At 45.7% G+C, this 18535-nt stretch overlaps 1 protein-coding gene across 1 annotated transcript in view; it reads right to left on the bottom strand.

Annotated features, from left to right (window-relative positions):
- LOC309564361 (uncharacterized protein) overlaps positions 1–18535 on the bottom strand; it is a 1000117-nt gene that overhangs the window by 122420 nt on the left and 859162 nt on the right. The window contains exons 18-22 of the mRNA XM_082268988.1: positions 10508–10627; positions 8860–9024; positions 8650–8773; positions 7992–8089; positions 3194–3305 (exon numbers count right to left, since the gene is read on the bottom strand). Coding sequence (XP_082125114.1) covers positions 3194–3305; positions 7992–8089; positions 8650–8773; positions 8860–9024; positions 10508–10627 — 619 coding nt within the window. The remainder of the gene's footprint in view (positions 1–3193; positions 3306–7991; positions 8090–8649; positions 8774–8859; positions 9025–10507; positions 10628–18535) is intronic.

Genomic DNA, 18535 nt, shown 5'->3' with positions numbered 1-18535 from the left:
TGAGCTGTATGGGGAATGTAGTGCCTGCCGCCGCCGCCGTTCTGCATTGTTCTTCAGAAAAGGGTGGACCCAGGGCGCAGAGCAGTGCGCCCTGAGCCCACCCATTGTGTGACAATAGCGAAAAAAATATTTTCGCTATTGTCACACGGATCCGCCTCCTGATCCTCCTCCTGGCCAAACAGGAAGCGGGTCCGAGACCGGTTCCTGATTGGCCGAAAGGCGAACAATTGCCATTGGCCAAGGAGGAGGAGGAGAACTCGGGAGACGTGGAGGATTGCCGCCGCTGCCTCAGGTAAGTGTACACTGGTCTCTCTGCACGCTGTGCTAACTCTACATTTAAGGGGGCACGCTGTGGGCACTCTACATTTAAGGGGGCACGCTGTGGGCACTCTGGCGAGGGCATGTTTAGGGGCAGAGCAAGATAGGGTTTGGGTGGGGAAACAAGTGGCGAGTAACTCTTAAGGCCTGGCTAGTAGCTCATGACTTGAAATTTTGAGCCGTGTGTGCGTGTGTGTTTAATTTTAATGGTTCAAATGTCAGCCAAAATGGTCGGCCCTCACGCATGTTCACTTCATCAAATCTGGCCCTCTTTGAAAAAAGTTTGGACACCACTGATTTAAGGGTTTGGCAGATTTGGAGCTCCAGGACTTGAGAGGCCTGAGAGCTCAGCCTGGGTTTGGAAAGTGGGGCACACCTTCATGCAGATGATTTATCTAAAGGTTTGGCAGATTTGGAGCTCCAGGACTTGAGAGGCCTGAGAGCTCAGCCTGAGTTTGGAAAGTGGGGCACACCTTCATGCATAAGATTTATCTAAGGGTAGGTATAACAGGTTTGTTATCTAAAAAAAAATAAAATAGATATTTTTAAAAAATTGCCTTTTCAAACCCTTTAAGTTTAGATATAAAATCCGCAAGGGAGGACATGGGACCACGTTTTGTTTTCTCGGCAAGCAAAGTATGCAGCCATGCCCGATGGAACTAGTGAAGACTCCAACAATGCATAAACTCTAGGAGCAGGTGACACAAGATGCAGGGTTTCAGACATTGACCACATCAGTAGGCATTCTGTAAGGAGCACCGCAGTGGAGTGTGAGCTGGGGGCACCGGCTATAGCAACTCGGTTCCCTCTGTGTCTAGAATCAATTGCTGGTAAGGCACTGTAACTCAGAGCACAATGCAAGGGGTCAGGTATTCACAAACCCAATAACTTGTATTGGATGTAGTGCCAGAGAGCCAGGAGGTGACCATGCCAGTGTAATCGGGCAGCAGGGACGGTCCGAGGGTCGAAGTTCCATGTGGACCTTGCAGATCAGAGCAGCAGCAGGAAGATGCTTCCACAATGCTGAGCGGTGGGAAAGGGAGCACACAACACTCCACCCTCGGATGGCATCCAATTGTTATGTTTTAACTTCTTTGACAATAAAACCCTTGGAAAGTGGGAAATTTTAAGCCTCTCAGTTGTCCACATAATAAGCTCCTGGCGCTTAGCCCAATTGGCCTGCTCACAAAGTTAAACAGGGCAAGCATTGAGGTAATGCCGATGACTGTGGACCTGGAAATCGCTCAACGGCTAACTTGTTACCTAAACAGGGTGTGGAAAGCGCCTTACGCAGATCCCAGTGCCCGGAAGTCCTGTCCAGGCTAGCCCTATCCAAAGCCAGTGGGGTCTTGTTACGACACTCAAAAATCTAAGCTAAGGAAAGGCTGATCCAGATAGATGTCATGTAGAGACCAGGCTCAAGCAGCGATGTAACAAAAATCTTTTAGAGAAGAAAAAAATAAATAAAAAAGTGTAGAAAAACAATTACACTTTTCCCCGCAGAGCTGAAGAAAAGACGTCTCTGTAACGGAACCGCGACCCACACTGTGTTTATGGGCTTCCGTCAATATACGGCTTCCTTCAGTCTTGAACATGGATATCAGATTTTCCCAGCCGCCCCCATACAAAGCTAGCCGACAACTTAGCTTGTATAAGTTTTGGAACCATCTCCTTTATTGAACAGTTTCACACTCAATTTATACACACATGAGCACATCCCCCTCCTGATCAAATGACCCCATCAGGTCAGGGGTTGCCTGATTACATTATCATATGCAGATGAAATTGTGTACAGAAATAGAATTAACCTGAACTAATTATCTAGCCAACTGGACAGAAACAATATGTGAGCTCATTAACAATTAACAATGGGACAGACAGACTTAACAGAATACACATCACACCTCATTACACAAACAATGGGGAGAGCCTGTCTCTGACATTGAAGTTCAATACACATTATCATAAGTGTAAACACAGACCCCATTTGAAGCAATCTAAACCATTAAGTATCTGTCTTTCACTCCCAGGGACGGTGAGTACCGTCACAGTCTTTCTAGTGGCGGCCCCATAGATGGTTTTCTTGGCAGGTTCAGCAGGGACCAACTGAGCTTCGAACCATGTATGGGCAAGCAGGTTCAGCAGGGACCGGCTGAGATTCAAACCATGTATGGGCAAGCAGGTTCAGCAGGGACCAGCTGAGATTCGAAACTATGTATGGGAAGCAGGTTCAGCAGGAACCGGCTGAGATTCAAACCATGTATGGGCAGGCTGAATGTACCCAAGTTGATTCAATGATCATCTTGGGTACAACCAGCATGCCCGATTTTTCATGCAATTATTGCCAGCAGCTGCTAACAATCACCGTGTTCTCCCAGCCGGGACAGCCCCCCCCACAGCGAGAGAACACAATAGCGCTATGGGAGGGAATTACCCTATCAACACTGACCTGCTGGAAAGAAAATCCATCTATGGCCCGCTTAGAACACTAGCAAAAAACGGATGCATGCTGGAAGCAGAGTAGGTATGCTGAGCTGGCATACAGTTTTTTTTTTGTTTGCCAATGTCCAATCCTCCTGTAAGAGGCGGTGTTCACCCCAAGGTGAATGACTTCCTGTGTCCCCCAATGGGACGAGAAAGAAATCTCTTTAAAAACAATGTTTTTTTTATACTAGTAAAATTCTGTGCTTTAACTTACTGGATAACGGCATCCAATTTTGCGATGTTTGTGCAAGGGCTCCTGTGAATATAGGGGACTGGGACATCTCTCTATTGTATTTCTGTTACTGGGTCCATCTGTAAGAAACACACATTATATTATACTTTGGCTGAACAAATCTGGGACTCTTCTCTGGATTTCGTGTTTATTACTCACCTGTGCTGATCTCTGGAGGGACTTCATCCTCCTCCTTACACGGCTCATCGGCCCCCACATACAGCTCTTTTTCGCTCATGTTTTTAACTTTAATACAAACTAAGTCTTCAGCCTAAATAAGATACCAGGTGCAAGCAAAATTTTAACCAACCATCTTTGATACAGGAAATTAAAGAGATTTTAAAGCTTCTTTTAAAATAAACATGCCATACTTACTTGCTCTGTGTAATTGTTTTGCACAGAGTAGCCCTGATCCTAATCTTCTGAGGTCCCCTGCCTGTGCTTCTGGCTCTACCCCTCCGCTGTAATGTTCTGGTACCTTTGGGTACCCTAATTACTCTTTCATAAGTGTATGCGCCCCACCATTCTCTTTTGGTAAGGTGCGCATACACCTTTAAGACTGATGCTGTCATCACTGAGCGCCGACCTGGATGGCTATTTAGATCGCCGGCTCTCACTCACATGTGTTCGTTCAAACTGCTTTGTGCCTTGATGCTAACCTGTCTTGAAGCTCTCATGCTTGCAAGCATACCTCGCTGTCGGAACCACGCTGCGCCGATCCCTGTATCCCGCTACCAGATCATCCGCTCTTGCCGAACCTCTCCTCTGCTACATTGCTATTAGTGATAAGTACCCCACAGGGGAAACCTCTATAACTTTCATACTAAAGCTTACACTATCTAGCTCTGCATACTAAGGACTATTACTACATCTGCATTATCTAAGATTGCTAGCTCTTGAGCCTACTACCACCTGTTCTTGCACTGGGTTGATCTCTCTTGTATGTCCACCTGCTACTCTGTCATCTGCTACCATACATGATTGCTAAACCTATCTGCATCCCATCTGCTACTATCTTACTTTCAAGAACATTTCCTTTCAAGTGTCTGTCATCTACCATCTCTACCCAACCTGTCTCTTCAGCCTATCATCACTGTGTTACTATATACATAAGTCACTCTAGGAAACATCTTATTGAGTGTGTGTATTTACTTGCTGAATTGAGATCATCCACACATGATGAGTCATTGAGAGTTGGGATTGGTGTCTCAGCGTTTCTCTACATGACTACTGAAGTGGAATATTTCTGCAGCTGAAAATCCACATCATACATAAAACGCAGGAGCGTTACATCCGCCAGCCGAGTGGCGCCATAGAAAGGCACTTTTTACGGGGACTTTTGTGCATGCCCATTCCCGAGCCCCGCTCTGTGTGTCCATAAGCCCCCTTTGATTGTAAGCCCCCTGCTCTATCCTCTCACTGCTTGTAACTGACAGCAGTGGGAGCCAAATATGAGAGGGAGATTTAGGACAGCTGAGGCTCCCATGCAGATGCGCTGGATGGGAGGGTGTTCAGGCGAGTATGAGGGGGGCTGTAGGGGGGGGGGGAGCAGCACACAGAACACACATTCAATTAATCAAGGTAAAAAAACCTTCAGCCTTTTGCAAACACTTTAAAGACTACTCCAAAGCACCGCATTTCTAAGATCTTATCCAGCCCCCCAACTCCCTCGTCACTGGCTCTGATTGATAACAGTGGACAGTGCTGGGACAAGGTCATCCTGTGCCCAGGGCAAAGATGCCAAACTGAGCCCCCCTCCTTCCCTTAAAGTTAGGATCAGAGCGCCCCCATCCCTGCAATAAACCACTGCGCCCAAGGCTTGCTTTTTAAAAAAGTCCCTGACCCTTTTCAAAAATGCAGAAGCACAAAAATGCAATGATGTGAACATGTTTCATAAGAACCAATGTTAAAACAAAAATGTCCTGCATTTCTACAAAAAGCAAGAAAAAACGCATTGGTGTGATTGGAGCCTTAGAGAGCCTCAGCTCTCATGAACATCACTGGATCGAGATCAGGCTCAGGCATGTATTTAGGCTAATAAAGCTCCTGAAGAGTGGATGCGATTTCCAACGAAACGCGTAGAGCTATGCAGTACTCATATGGACTAAGACACGGATCAGGAATTATGTATTATGTGTGTATGATATATATGTTTGTGTTATTGTAATATATGTTTTAATTGCTGATATATTTTTTTATGAATTGTATCTATACATGAATTGTTATCTATCCTGTCTTTCTGATCCAAGTCTATCTATTTGATATCCATTCTTTTATATATTTAATTATTTATACACTTGCTACGTCATCATGTAGTATAAAATAAATCCTTATTTCATATACATACCATCTCCGTTATTTTTACATGCAGCATTGACCTCACTCAAAGTCCCACTTTCCTTTCCCCCTCTTTTTTGTCTTGACATAGATACAGGGATGGAGGTCCTTGCTGCGATGCCGCAGATCAAGTAAGGTAAAAAAAAAAAAAAAAAAAAAAAAACATTCTGCCTTTACAACCAATTTAAAATTAATTAGGAAAATTCAGCTTTAACCACTTAAGCCCCGGAAGATTTTACCCCCTTCCTGACCAGGGGGTTTTTTGCGATTTTTTTACTGCGTGACTTTAACGGACAATTGCGCGGTCGTGCGACGCTGTACCTAAACTAATTTCACGTCCTTTTTTTCCCACAAACAGAGCTTTCTTTTGGTGGTATTTGATCACCTGTGCGATTTTTTGATCATGCGCTATAAACAAAAAAAGAGCGTAATTTTTGCAAAAATAACAATATTTTTCACTTTTTTTTTATATGAAATTCCCCCAAAAAATAATGTAAAAATCAAAATGTTTTAACATTTTTGGCCAATTTGTTTTATGCTACATATGTTTGGTAAAAAAAAAAAAAAAAATTTGCAAAAAGCGTATTTTGATTGGTTTGCGCAAAAGTTATCGCGTTTACTAACAAAGGGAAAATTTTTTGTCATTTTTGGTGTTTTTTTTTTTTTTAACGAGTAATGGCGGCGATCTGCGATTTTTTTTGCGGTACTGCGACATTGCGGCGGACAGATCGGACCCTTGACTGACATTTTTGACACTTTTGGGGTTACCAGTGACATTACTGCAGTAATCAGTGCTATATATATGCACTATTACTGCAAAAATGACACTGGCAGGGAAGGGGTTAACTGTATTGGACAGGGAGGGGTTAAGTGTGTCCTAGGGGCGTGATTCTAACTGTAGTGGGACATGGCTACTAGTGTAAAAACAGAGATCAACGGTTCTACATAGTAGAACCGTCTGATCTGCATTTTCACACAGGGGAGAATGACAGGCGGTTTGTTTACATAAGCCGCTCTGTCTTTCTCCCGCTGTACCGGCGATCGTAGTGTGACCGGCGGACATCGGGTCCGCCGGTCACACGCCCGCACTCCTCCCTGAACGAGCCGAGGCGGGCGCGCGCCTCAGCGGGTGCGCGCTCGCCCGCTATTGGCTCTAATAGCGGTGACAGGTGAGTGACGTAGATCTACGTCACTCTGCCTGGCCGGGGCTGACTGCCGCAGTAAATATACTGTGCGCAGTCGGCAACCGGTTAAGCCAGGTGTATTACGGTCATTATTAGATATTACCTCTTGTCAACCTCCCCACCAGGGATGGGCTCAGGCATGTTCGGATCAAGCCCACCAGGAAGCCGGCACTGCACACCGCTAATCATAGGCAGCATGTGTATGTGTCGGAAAAATGCCTATGATTGGCGGTGTGACAGCTTCCTGGTGCGCTCGATCCGAACACGCTCGAGCCCATTATTACTCCCCACACATATTTGCAGCAGCAGGGTGGGTGAGCCTCACCATATGCATCCACAGCGCATGGCTTTTGTGTGCTGAAAGCACGCTCTCTGGACACTCCCAGCACAGTGACTATGCGGATACTGACAGTTCAGTTATTATCAGTAGCTGGTAGGAAGAGCTCATGATCCTGTGACTGCTGTGCTAGGGATGCACCGATCAGATATTCGGATCGGAAATCGGTCCCGATCCGGACAAAATAGCTGGATCGGAGATCGGTAAAATTTAGCCGTCCCACTGGCCGATCCGGTTTTTGCTGAGTAAATGCTCAGCCATCCCTTACTTGGTGCAGTAGTAGTATGGGATGGGAGCCGCAACTTCCTGTATAGGTCCGGCTCACAGGCGGAGTGATATCAGATGCACTGCGCCTGTGAATGGAGGAGCCGTACACATGAAGCAGTGGCTTTGCTCTGTACGGCAGCCGCTTGCTTTGTGTGTAGCTCCGGATCAGTTCCGTATCGGTGATTTCACAACGCCAGATATCGGTATCGGCTCCAAAAAAAGTCAGATCGGTGCATCCCTAGCTGTGACAGTCAAACACATGATAAGGAACTCCACCTATGTCTTCTTTTTTTTTTTCGGTTGGAGACATCAGCAATAGGTAAAGCTGGTTGTAAAGGCAGAAGGTTTTTTTTTGCCTTAATGCATTCTATGTAGGGTAAAAAACCTCCTGCATGCAGCTTCCCTCGCAGCCCCCTCCTATATACATACCTGAGCCTGACCGAAATCCAGCAATGTGCACGAGAGCTGAGGCTCTCTCTGCTCTCTCACTCCTCATTGGCTCAGATACAGCAACAGAAGCCACTGGCTCCGCTGCTGTCAATCACAGCCACTGACAAGGAGCAGGGCCGAGCCCCATTCTGTATGTCTTATAGACACACAGAGCAGGGCTCAGGAGCGAGCACGCACAAGTGTCCCCAAAGCAAGCAGCTTGCTATGGGGGCACTCGGCAGGGGGGGGGGGCGCCCTGAGCACTGGCAGGGGACCCTAGAAGTGGAGGTTTGAGGCTGACCTGTGCAAAACTATTAAAAAGAGAAGGTAAGTATATCAGGTTTATTAGTTTAATTGAAAAAAGCCAAGATTTAATATCAATTTAAATTCAAATGTTATATACCTGATAGTTTTGAGGGATCTCCTGATGTTCCTGTGTGGAATCCTGGGAATGCATAGGACTGGGGCATCTCTCTGGGGTATTTCGGTTATTGGATATATCTGTAGAAAACACACACACACTGACTGATATAAACACATAGAAACACTGGAATCAGAGGATGTTTATTGGTAGGTCAGCCTTTCTCAACCAGAGTTCCCCTAGAACAGTGATGGAGAACCTTGGCACCCCAGATGATTTGGAACTACATTTCCCATGATGCTCATGCACTCTGCAGTGTAGTTTAGCATCATGGGAAATATAGTTCCAAAACATCTGGGGTGCCAAGGTTCGCCATCACTGCCCTGGAAGTTGACAGAGTTGTGAGCAGTTGTGGTTGGGTAAATGAATCTCCTGCCTGATAATGCCTGCATGGTCCCAGTCCCACCATTGGCATGGGACTAGTGGAACCTTTGCTCTCGTATCTCAGGTAGGCAAGCAGTGACACCAATCATGATTCTACCATGAGCTGTGGATTTAATACTTTTTAGTAAGGGTTCCTTGGGATCAGAAAATTACTTTAAGGGTCCCGCTGGGGTAAATAAAAATGTTCAAAAAGACCGGTGTAGGTTAGTATCCCCAACACTCCTTGCCTTTACAAGAAATTAAAGTCTCCTCTTACCCGGTGATTTGAGGGGCGGCCGCTTCTCCATCGTGACGTCCTTGTAGAGATCCTTGTGTCCTTCTAAACAGCCCCTTTCCTCTTTTGATAAACAGAGAGCGACATCCTGACACCTTATAGGAACCTGACACACACAATGATACAGTCACCATCCAGACACATCCCTTGTCTGTTACTGGATAATGTCCCAGAATTCCCGGCACCGCTCACCTCTCCTGTCAGCAGCTCAATCATCTTGTTGGTGACCTCCTGAATTTTCTTGTCGTTATCACTCTCAGGTTGCAGGGTTTTGGATGGAGGCTCTACAACAGGCTGTATGACCTCTTTTAGCTTAGGAGTAACAAAGCCATCAGACAGCTTGAACGCAATATAGTTCTATAATAAAGCAAACATTTTAGGTTACTCAACCACCAAACACAAACTTAATGCAGTCATTACATTTAAATCCATCCCACAAAAAAGTCCATCAACTCTCTGGTCAGGTCCATTATTTTATTAATAGAGATAAGAGTGATGTCATGTGACCTCCCAGAATCCTCCTCACCTCTCCGGTCAGGTCTGTGTTTTATTAATAGAGATAAGAGAGATGTCATGTGACCTCCCAGAATCCTCCTCACCTCTCCGGTCAGGTCTGAGTTTTATTAATAGAGATAAGAGTGATGTCATGTGACCTCCCAGAATCCCCCTCACCTCTCCGGTAAGGTCTGTGTTTTATTAATAGAGATAAGAGTGATGTCATGTGACCTCCCAGAATCCTCCTCACCTCTCCGGTCAGCTCTGTGTTTTATTAATAGAGATAAGAGTGATGTCATGTGACCTCCCAGAATCCTCCTCACCTCTCCGGTCAGGTCTGTGTTTTATTAATAGAGATAGGAGTGATGTCATGTGACCTCCCAGAATCCTCCTCACCTCTCCGGTCAGCTCTGTGTTTTATTAATAGAGATAAGAGTGATGTCATGTGACCTCCCAGAATCCTCCTCACCTCTCCGGTCAGCTCTGTGTTTTATTAATAGAGATAAGAGTGATGTCATGTGACCTCCCAGAATCCTCCTCACCTCTCCGGTCAGCTCTGTGTTTTATTAATAGAGATAAGAGTGATGTCATGTGACCTCCCAGAATCCTCCCCACCTCTCCGGTCAGCTCTGTATTTTATTAATAGAGATAAGAGTGATGTCATGTGACCTCCCAGAATCCTCCTCACCTCTCCGGTCAGGTCTGTGTTTTATTAATAGAGATAAGAGTGATGTCATGTGACCTCCCAGAATCCTCCTCACCTCTCCGGTCAGCTCTGTGTTTTATTAATAGAGATAAGAGTGATGTCATGTGACCTCCCAGAATCCTCCTCACCTCTCCGGTCAGCTCTGTGTTTTATTAATAGAGATAAGAGTGATGTCATGTGACCTCCCAGAATCCTCCTCACCTCTCCGGTCAGGTCTGTGTTTTATTAATAGAGATAACAGCGATGTCATGTGACCTCCCAGAATCCTCCTCACCTCTCCGGTCAGCTCTGTGTTTTATTAATAGAGATAAGAGTGATGTCATGTGACCTCCCAGAATCCTCCTCACCTCTCCGGTCAGCTCTGTGTTTTATTAATAGAGATAAGAGTGATGTCATGTGACCTCCCAGAATCCTCCTCACCTCTCCGGTCAGCTCTGTGTTTTATTAATAGAGATAAGAGTGATGTCATGTGACCTCCCAGAATCCTCCTCACCTCTCTGGTCAGGTCAGTGTTTTATTAATAGAGATAAGAGTGATGTCATGTGACCTCCCAGAATCCTCCCCACCTCTCCAGTCAGCTCCGTGTTTTATTAATAGAGATAAGAGTGATGTCATGTGACCTCCCAGAATCCTCCTCACCTCTCCGGTCAGTAGGTAGATGATCTCCAGGGTGAGGTTTAGCATCCTTTCGGTCATGTGACCGCGCTCCTTCTCCATCCTCGCCGACTTATTGATGGGACGGACTCTCCGACGTCTCACCTGCAACAACATAACAGTGATATGATGAACGTAAGAAAGCCATTAGAGTACATATAATATCTATTTATAAATGGTGTGTGTGTGAGGGGGGGGGGGGTTCTCCCAGAAGAGATCCGTAACATCCTCCATCCGTGAAGGTCGGAAACGGGGGAAGGGGTAAGGAACTCCCATTTCGCCGCTTAACTGCTAAAATCAGATCTAGCAACCAATCCCCTCTGATAACTGCAATCCAGTAAGCTACAAAATAACACTACAGATCTAATATTATAATGGGAAGACATTCCATGTAATAACATCTATAAGTCAAAGGAATACAGTGTCAACAGCAGTATTATAACGCTTAATCTGGGTATTATTCATATTGGGAACCTTGGCCAGGCTAAAAAAAAATATTCCTCAACACTCTACAAACACACCAGCTTATTGTCTCCCCTCTTCCATTATTATTGTCCGCAGAGCGGAAATAGTACACTCACTTCCGGCCCGTGGCTTCTGTACTTCCGGATTTGTGCGTTCCACGGCGGCCTTGGGGTACTTCCTGATTTCTATAGTGACGCCCAGCCAGGAAAACGCAAGAGCCTGCTAGGGCGAGTATGAGACTGACAATAGCATTCCGAGTCCTGTCCTTTGTGAGGAGGGCGGCGGCCATCTTCTTGTCGTCGGGTTATTGAGATTCTTACGGCAGAGTACTTTATTTATGGAAAACAGAATGATGGTGTGTGTGTAGGAGACTTCTTTTTTATCGTGTTACTCGAAATTGGCAGACAGGAAAATACTGTCCATGTAGTTCTGTGGTTTTGTTGATGTGGGGGCTGCCATTTTGTTGTAGCCAAAGTAGCATCTAAACAATTTTGAAGGGAGAACAAAAATGTTCTTATAAGATTATATAGTGTGTGAATTTAATGTCATTTATTCATTTTATTTAACTGCGTTGACATCCAAAGGCATCACAACTGCCGCTGGGCGCCCCTATTTTGGATGTGATGTCAGAAGACTCCCAGTAGGGAGGCGAGGGAGGGGTGGATAGGGTTGCCGCCTGTCTGGGATTCACCCAGATAGTCCGGTGTTCTATCAGAATAGCGCTGCCTATCAGATTCTGCAACCAGAAGTGACGTTCGGACGAGAGCAACTTACTGCGCATGCGCCATGCGTTCCAACATGGCCGCTATGCGTTCCAATAGGTTTCCTAATGTGACAGAACACAAAGCAGCGGCGGACATCTTCTTACACCCACGCAATTCTTGAATTTTACATTTATTTTAGCAGTAAACTCACCTTATATACTGAATCACAGTATTACATTTCTATTATTATAGTATTATAGTAAATATAGCGAGAAACCTGCAGGTAGAAGGTGGCGGCGGCCATCTTGGTACACCCTGAACTACTCAGCGACAAACTGATTATATAGTGAAATAGACTATTTCACTCGGTCGCTGTGAAATAGTCAATTTCAGTATATAAGGTGAGTTTACTGCTAATTCTTCAAACAACTTAGTATAAATTTGGGTCAGCTGAAAGAATGACCAGCTCTGAGGAAGGGAGCGTGCCTCCTGAAACGCGTCAGCTGTCCAATTACAGGGATATGTTCATTTCCACATGTGGTGGACTCGTTCCATGCAATTTTTGCTCTTCATGTCTGTGAGTATGTTTTTGGCATTTTAATAAACCTTTTAAAGGTGTCCAAGGGTAATGCACTAGGTGTTTGCGCCTCCTTTTCTCCTTCATGAGTTTACTGCTAAAATAAATGTCAAATTCAAGACTTTGCGTGGGTGTAAGAAGCCTTTACTTCGTGTTCTGTCACATTGGGAAACCTACTGGAAGGCATAGCGGCCATGTTGGAACGCATGGCCCATGCGCAGTAAGTTGTTCTCATCCAAACGTCACTTCTGGTTGCAGAACCTGATAGGTAGCGCTATTCTGATAGAACACGGGGTTTTGAATTGTGGGTTTGGGTTGTAGGCGGACACAATATTCAAATCAGGCTGTGGTACCCAAGATAGTCACACACCAATCTGCTGGGGGCAGGTTCAGCATCACTTGGGGGGGGCTGTCAGGAAGAGCAATTCGGCCACACCCACTGTTTGTTGCTGCACACTGTGCGCGTCGCATTACTACCCTCCTTTGGGGCACTCAAAGGTGTCCCAGGTAGTGCTGCCACCTCACCCCTTTAGACCAGGACACATATTAACCGCTTGCCGACTGCTCACAGTATATTTACGTCGGCGGTCAGCCCCTCACAGGCAGAGTGACGTAGGTCTACGTCGCTCGCCTGTGAGGCTCTGGGGAGCGAGCGCGCGCCCGCGGAGGCGCGCTCCCGCGCGGTCACGGACCCCCCCCCCCGCGCGTGTGACCAGCGGACCCGATGTCCGCCGGTCACTCGGCGATCGGCGGGGGAGAGGGAGAATGTCAGGCAGCTTGTGTAAACAAGCCACCTGTCATTCTCCTCGCTGTAAAGACACTGATCACATGGATCTACTATGTAGATCCGTTGATCAGTGTCCTTACAGCTGAAGCCACAGCCAATCACAGTAGAAAGCACGCCCCTAGGGACACACACAGCCCCTCCCTCCCAAATAAAGTTAACCCCTTCACTACCAGTGTATTTTTACAGTAACAGTGCATATATATAGCACTGATTACTGTAGAAATGTCACTGGTAACCCCAAAAGTGTCAAAAATGTCAGTCAAGGGTCCGATCTGTCCGCCCCAATGTCGCAGTACCGCCAATAAAAATCGCAGATCGCCGCCATTACACGTTAAAAAAAAAAAACACCAAAAATGACAAAAATCTTTCCCTTTGTTAGTAAACGTGATAACTTTTGCGCAAACCAATCAAAATACGCTTTTTGCAATTTTTTTTTACCAAACATATGTAGCATAAAACAAATTGGCCGAAAATTTTAAAAAATTTTGATTTTTAGATTTTTTTTTGGGGGAATTTCATATAAAAAAATGTGAAAAATATTGTTATTTTTGCAAAATGTACGCTATTTTTTTGTTTATAGCGCAAAAAGTAAAAATCGCATGGGTGATCAAATACCACCAAAAGAAAGCTCTGTTTGTGGGAAAAAAAGGACGCCAAATTCGTTTAGATACAGCGTCGCACGACCGCGCAATTGTCTGTTAAAGTCACGCAGTGCCGAATCGCAAAATACCCCCTGGTCGTTTAGCAGGAAAATCCTCCGGGGCTTAAGTGGTTAATTACACAGGTTCTGTGGCTGATTAGGGGGTTAATTAAACTCACTTAGTGCCTTTTGTGCATTTTATCAGCCTCAGAACCTGTGTAATGAATATGTTTAAACGGATGAGGTGACAACACTAGTCCCAAGACGCTAACGTTTTCGGGTTTGGCTTGAAAAGGTGGCAACCCTAGGGGTGGAGGAGCGGTGACACTACAGAATAGGAGGACACTTCCAGAAGAAAAGCGTTGTTACAGTACCTCTAGGAGCCGTGACTGTACATCCAGGGAGAGGGTCTCGTTGCAGGCTCAGATCATGGCCTTTTGACTATGGTTGTGCCCGTCCACCGATGTATGTCCCTGAGGCTGGGCATGCTCACCGGCCAAGAGGTTATTAAAGCCCCGTACACACGCAACGATTATCGGCCGACCGATCGTCCGTCTTTTGTCCAGAGATGTGTTTTGTTGGTTGGAATGTGCCTAGACTGCACACAAATTTTCTCGCCCGACAAAATTCTACTTCAGAAGTGATGTCATGTGTTGGTTTGCTTTCTTTGTGTTCTTTCTTCTCTGAGCATGCCTAGTCTTGCTCATTAGATTTTTCCCTGTCGAAATCTATACTGACTGCACGAAAATCGGCCATGTTTTGACGGCGGACAAAAATTTTATAGCCTGCACACCAGATTTTTTTTCGGCCGAAAAGTCGGAGTTGGTTGTCGGAAGCATCATACTAACAAGCCAAAAATCGGCGGATCAGTCGTCGGACGAAAATTCCCTGCCAATTTTCGACGCGTGTGTACAGGGCTTTAGGCTCCTTCACTCATGGTGGACGCTGCTGTTGGTTCTTGCCAGCTACCTACTGTAGTAGTGTGCAATTACTGTTGTCGCTGATCTGCCTCTTGCCGAGCCGATTGCCTGACACTGTTCATGTCTCCTGCCCTGCTGTCATCTCTTCCTGTTCCTACTTTTCTCTTGCCTACAACCTGCCTCAACCTCTGTCTGGATGCCAACTATTCTTTTGCTTGTGCGAACCTCTGTTTGAATCTTACCTATCTCACCACACCTTCAGTGTCACTTATGTAGCACTGCCCCCTTGAGGACTGCTGAATTCTTCACCTTCGGATCCCTCTGGGTTACTGTTAGCAACCGCAGCATGCACAATTCAACACTTTACTCCTTGGCTCAGTCAATGAACAGTCTAGGGGTTTGTAGTTGTGTTTGATGATTTATATAGGTTAGGGATTGGAGAAGGGAACAGTGGGATACTCCAGATCAAACTATTCACAATGGTTGAAGACTACTTACTTGCTATGCAGCCAGGCTGCTGATTCACCCTGCCATTAGGTGAATTTGGAATAAGTCTCTATAGAGATAACTTGCTTCAGGATACTCTACTAATATCCCCTTTCACTCGACACACTGACACCTGTTCTCTAACTATCCTTCACTGGGGTGGCCCCCCTCAGGTCAGGCCCCTAGACACGATCCCCTTTACACACAATACTATTTTCCGAGGGTCTCCAGTGTCACTACCCCTCCAGTCAGCTCTCCTGGACCTCCGGGTTAGGCTCTGTTCCTCTGGTCCCCAGGCCGACCGCCTGTGACCACGTGCCACCAATGCAGAGGAGGAGGCAGCCGCCACCCTCCCTTCGGGACTCTGCTCATCAGCCAAAGACCCTGCAGCACATGTGCTCCTGGCTTTTATACAGTATTCCATAATTCACTGAGACAGCCAGTCTCTGCCAATCACCCAGACTGTATCAAAGCCTGTGTACCCATTGGTCAGGTTTTCTCCCACTGTCCAACATGCCTCCCTATTTGACCAGTGTGAAACACTATCTAGACCCAATGAATCACACACTGAACACACTGAGCAGACCTAACTCACAGATCCTGCTCTCTGGTAGGCAGAAAGCAATATAGATTTGCCTGCTGCTCCTCTGATAGGCAAACGGAGCCAAAAACTAAACTCTCTCACTAACACCTACCTAGGAGGGTGCTACACTTACAACTCTACTTCCTCCTCTCCTACTCCTATTACCGTTGGGTGTCCCCCAAGTTTCTGTCCTTTGACCTCTCCTATTCTCCATCTTTACCTCCTTCCTGGGTCAGCTGATAGCTTCCTATGGCTTCCAATGCCATTTATATGCTGATTATATCCAAATCTATCTCTCTATCCCTCAGCTCACCCCATCAGTTTCCTCACGTATCCCTAATATTCTAATAGACATATCTGACTGGATGTTACACCCCTTCCTCAAACTCAATCTATCCAAAACTGAGCTCATAATATTTCCTCCCCCACGTGCCCCTTCCCTTGATCTATCTGTCAAGATCAATGGCGCAACCATCAACCCATCCCAGCACGCCAGGGTGCTAGGTGTAATCCTGGACTTTGAACTCTCCTTTTAGGCCCCCACATCCAATCCCTGTCCTAATCATTCCGCCTCCGCAACATCTCCAGAATATGCTCCTCTTTAACCATTGACACCACAAAGCTTCTAATTCCCTCCCTGGTCATCTCCCACTTCGACTTCTGCAACTCCCTCCTCATTGGATTACCTTTACATAGATTATCCCCCCTTCAGTCCATCATGAATGCTGCTGCCTGACTCATCCACCTAATCAACTGTCCAGTGTCTGCCACCCCTCTCTGCCGATCCATGCACTGGCTTCCATTCACCCAGCAAATAAAGTTCAAAGTACCAACAGCAACTTACAAAGCCGCCCACAGCTCGGCCCCCAGCTACATCACAATCCTGGTCTCAAAATATCAACCAAACTGCTCTTTTCGGCCCTCCTGCTCTCTTGCTCCCATGCTCACCTCCAGGACTTCTCCTGAGCTTCTTTCTCCCATTCTTTGGATATCCGACTCCCTACCCCAATCTGTCCGACTATCTCCTAATCTATCCATCTTTAGACGATCCCTGAAAACCCTTCTCTTTTACTCCTTCACGAAAACACTATAGCCAAATGACTGTTACAGCATGGCTGCATTTTGCCGGGAGGCTGTCAGATGACATCTTCCCAAGGCCGTGTTGCCTGCGCGCCCCCGGCCACGTGTATCGGTAGTGATCTGTGCCCTTGGGCCTTAAATGTCCTCTCTGTGACCAGAGGAACAAAACTGGAGGAGTCAAACCCTACTGACTCTCTCCTCTTCCATGTCTTCAGCCACCGTGAACCTGAAACAATGATGATGTCACTACCAGGTAGATATGCCCAGAACAGAAAATGTTGTTTCGTTTCGCTTTGGATAGATTTTTTATGTTAACAATTTTGTTTCATTGACTCGTTTTGGAATTCATTTAGTTTTGTTAATTAATTTTCAAACAAATTCCAAATTTTGGGAATGATTTGAATTCAGATCAATCGAAAAATTATCGATCTGAATTCTGTGTGAAGAATAACTGGTTGTTAAGAAGCCGCCGCGTCCTTAACAACCGATGAATCATCAGCTGTCAGTGGCCAGGGTTGTGGTGAAGAGGCCCTTGACCCCATCAACATTGGGACTAGGTGCTTTGGGGGGGAGCCCCTCTGCCCCAAAGCACCCCGCCCATGTTGAGGGCATGTGGGTTGGTATGGTTCAGGAGGGGGGCGCACACTCCTCCCACCCCTTTCCTGGCCTGTCAGGCTGCATAATCAAGTAAAGATCTGGTATGGATTTGGGAACGGGGAGCACCATTATTTTGTTTCATTTTAGCATGAGCTACCCCTCAAAATCTATTCAAAAAGTGGGGGGCAGAACCCCACGCTGTTTTTTTTTTTTTTCAGAATTTTTATTTGCCGGCAATTCTGTTTAAATTCAGCTGCCAGTGGGGAAACCCACTGACAGCTAATGAGTCTTTGGTTGTTAAGGACACGGCGGCACGCTCCTTAACAACCAGCTATTCTTCACACAGAATTCAGATCGGTCGATCATTTTTCGACATATCCAAATTCGAATTGTTCCAAAAATGTAGAATTCGTTAGAAAAAGAATAAACGAAACTAAACAAATTTCAACAAAACTTGTTACTATTGTCATTCGGAGATACATCTGAATCTCCGAATATAAAAAAAGATTTGTCTGAATTTAAATTCAGACCTAAATTCATTGCAAATGTCTACTACCAGGTGACCAGGATGGAGGGAATCTCATTGCTTGTCCGGAGTTGTATATGTATGCGCATTTTTAAAGTATATCCAAAGCCAAAGGGCAGCCCAGTGGCTAAGCGGTTAGCACTGCTGCCTAGGGTCGTCGGTTTAAATCCCAACAATGGCACTACCTGCCTGGAGTTTGCATGTTCTCCCTGTACTTGCGTGAATTTCCTCTAGGTACTCTGGTTTCCTCCCACACTCCAAAGACATGCTAGTAGGTAAATTGTCTCCTCTCTAAATTGGATCTAGTATGTGTATGTATGAATGTGAGTTAGGAACCTTAGATTGTAATCTCCTTGAGGGCTGAGACTGGTGTGAATGTATGATATACAGTATCTCACAAAAATGAGTACACCCCTCACATTTTTGTAAATATTTTATTATATCTTTTCATGTGACAACACCGAAGAAATTACACTTTGCTACAATGTAAAGTAGTGAGTGTACAGCTTGTATAACAGTGTAAATTTACTGTCCCCTCAAAATAACTCAGCCATTAATGTCTTACATAGTTACATAGTAGGTGAGGTTAAATAAAGACAATAGTCCATCCAGTTCAACCTGTGTAGGTGTGTGTGGCTGTAATCATCT

This window comes from Pelophylax lessonae (assembly GCF_965119305.1).
Source record: "Pelophylax lessonae genome assembly, chromosome: 9".
NCBI classification, from domain to species: domain Eukaryota; kingdom Metazoa; phylum Chordata; class Amphibia; order Anura; family Ranidae; genus Pelophylax; species Pelophylax lessonae.
This window is presented reverse-complemented; position numbering and strand designations above follow the sequence as displayed.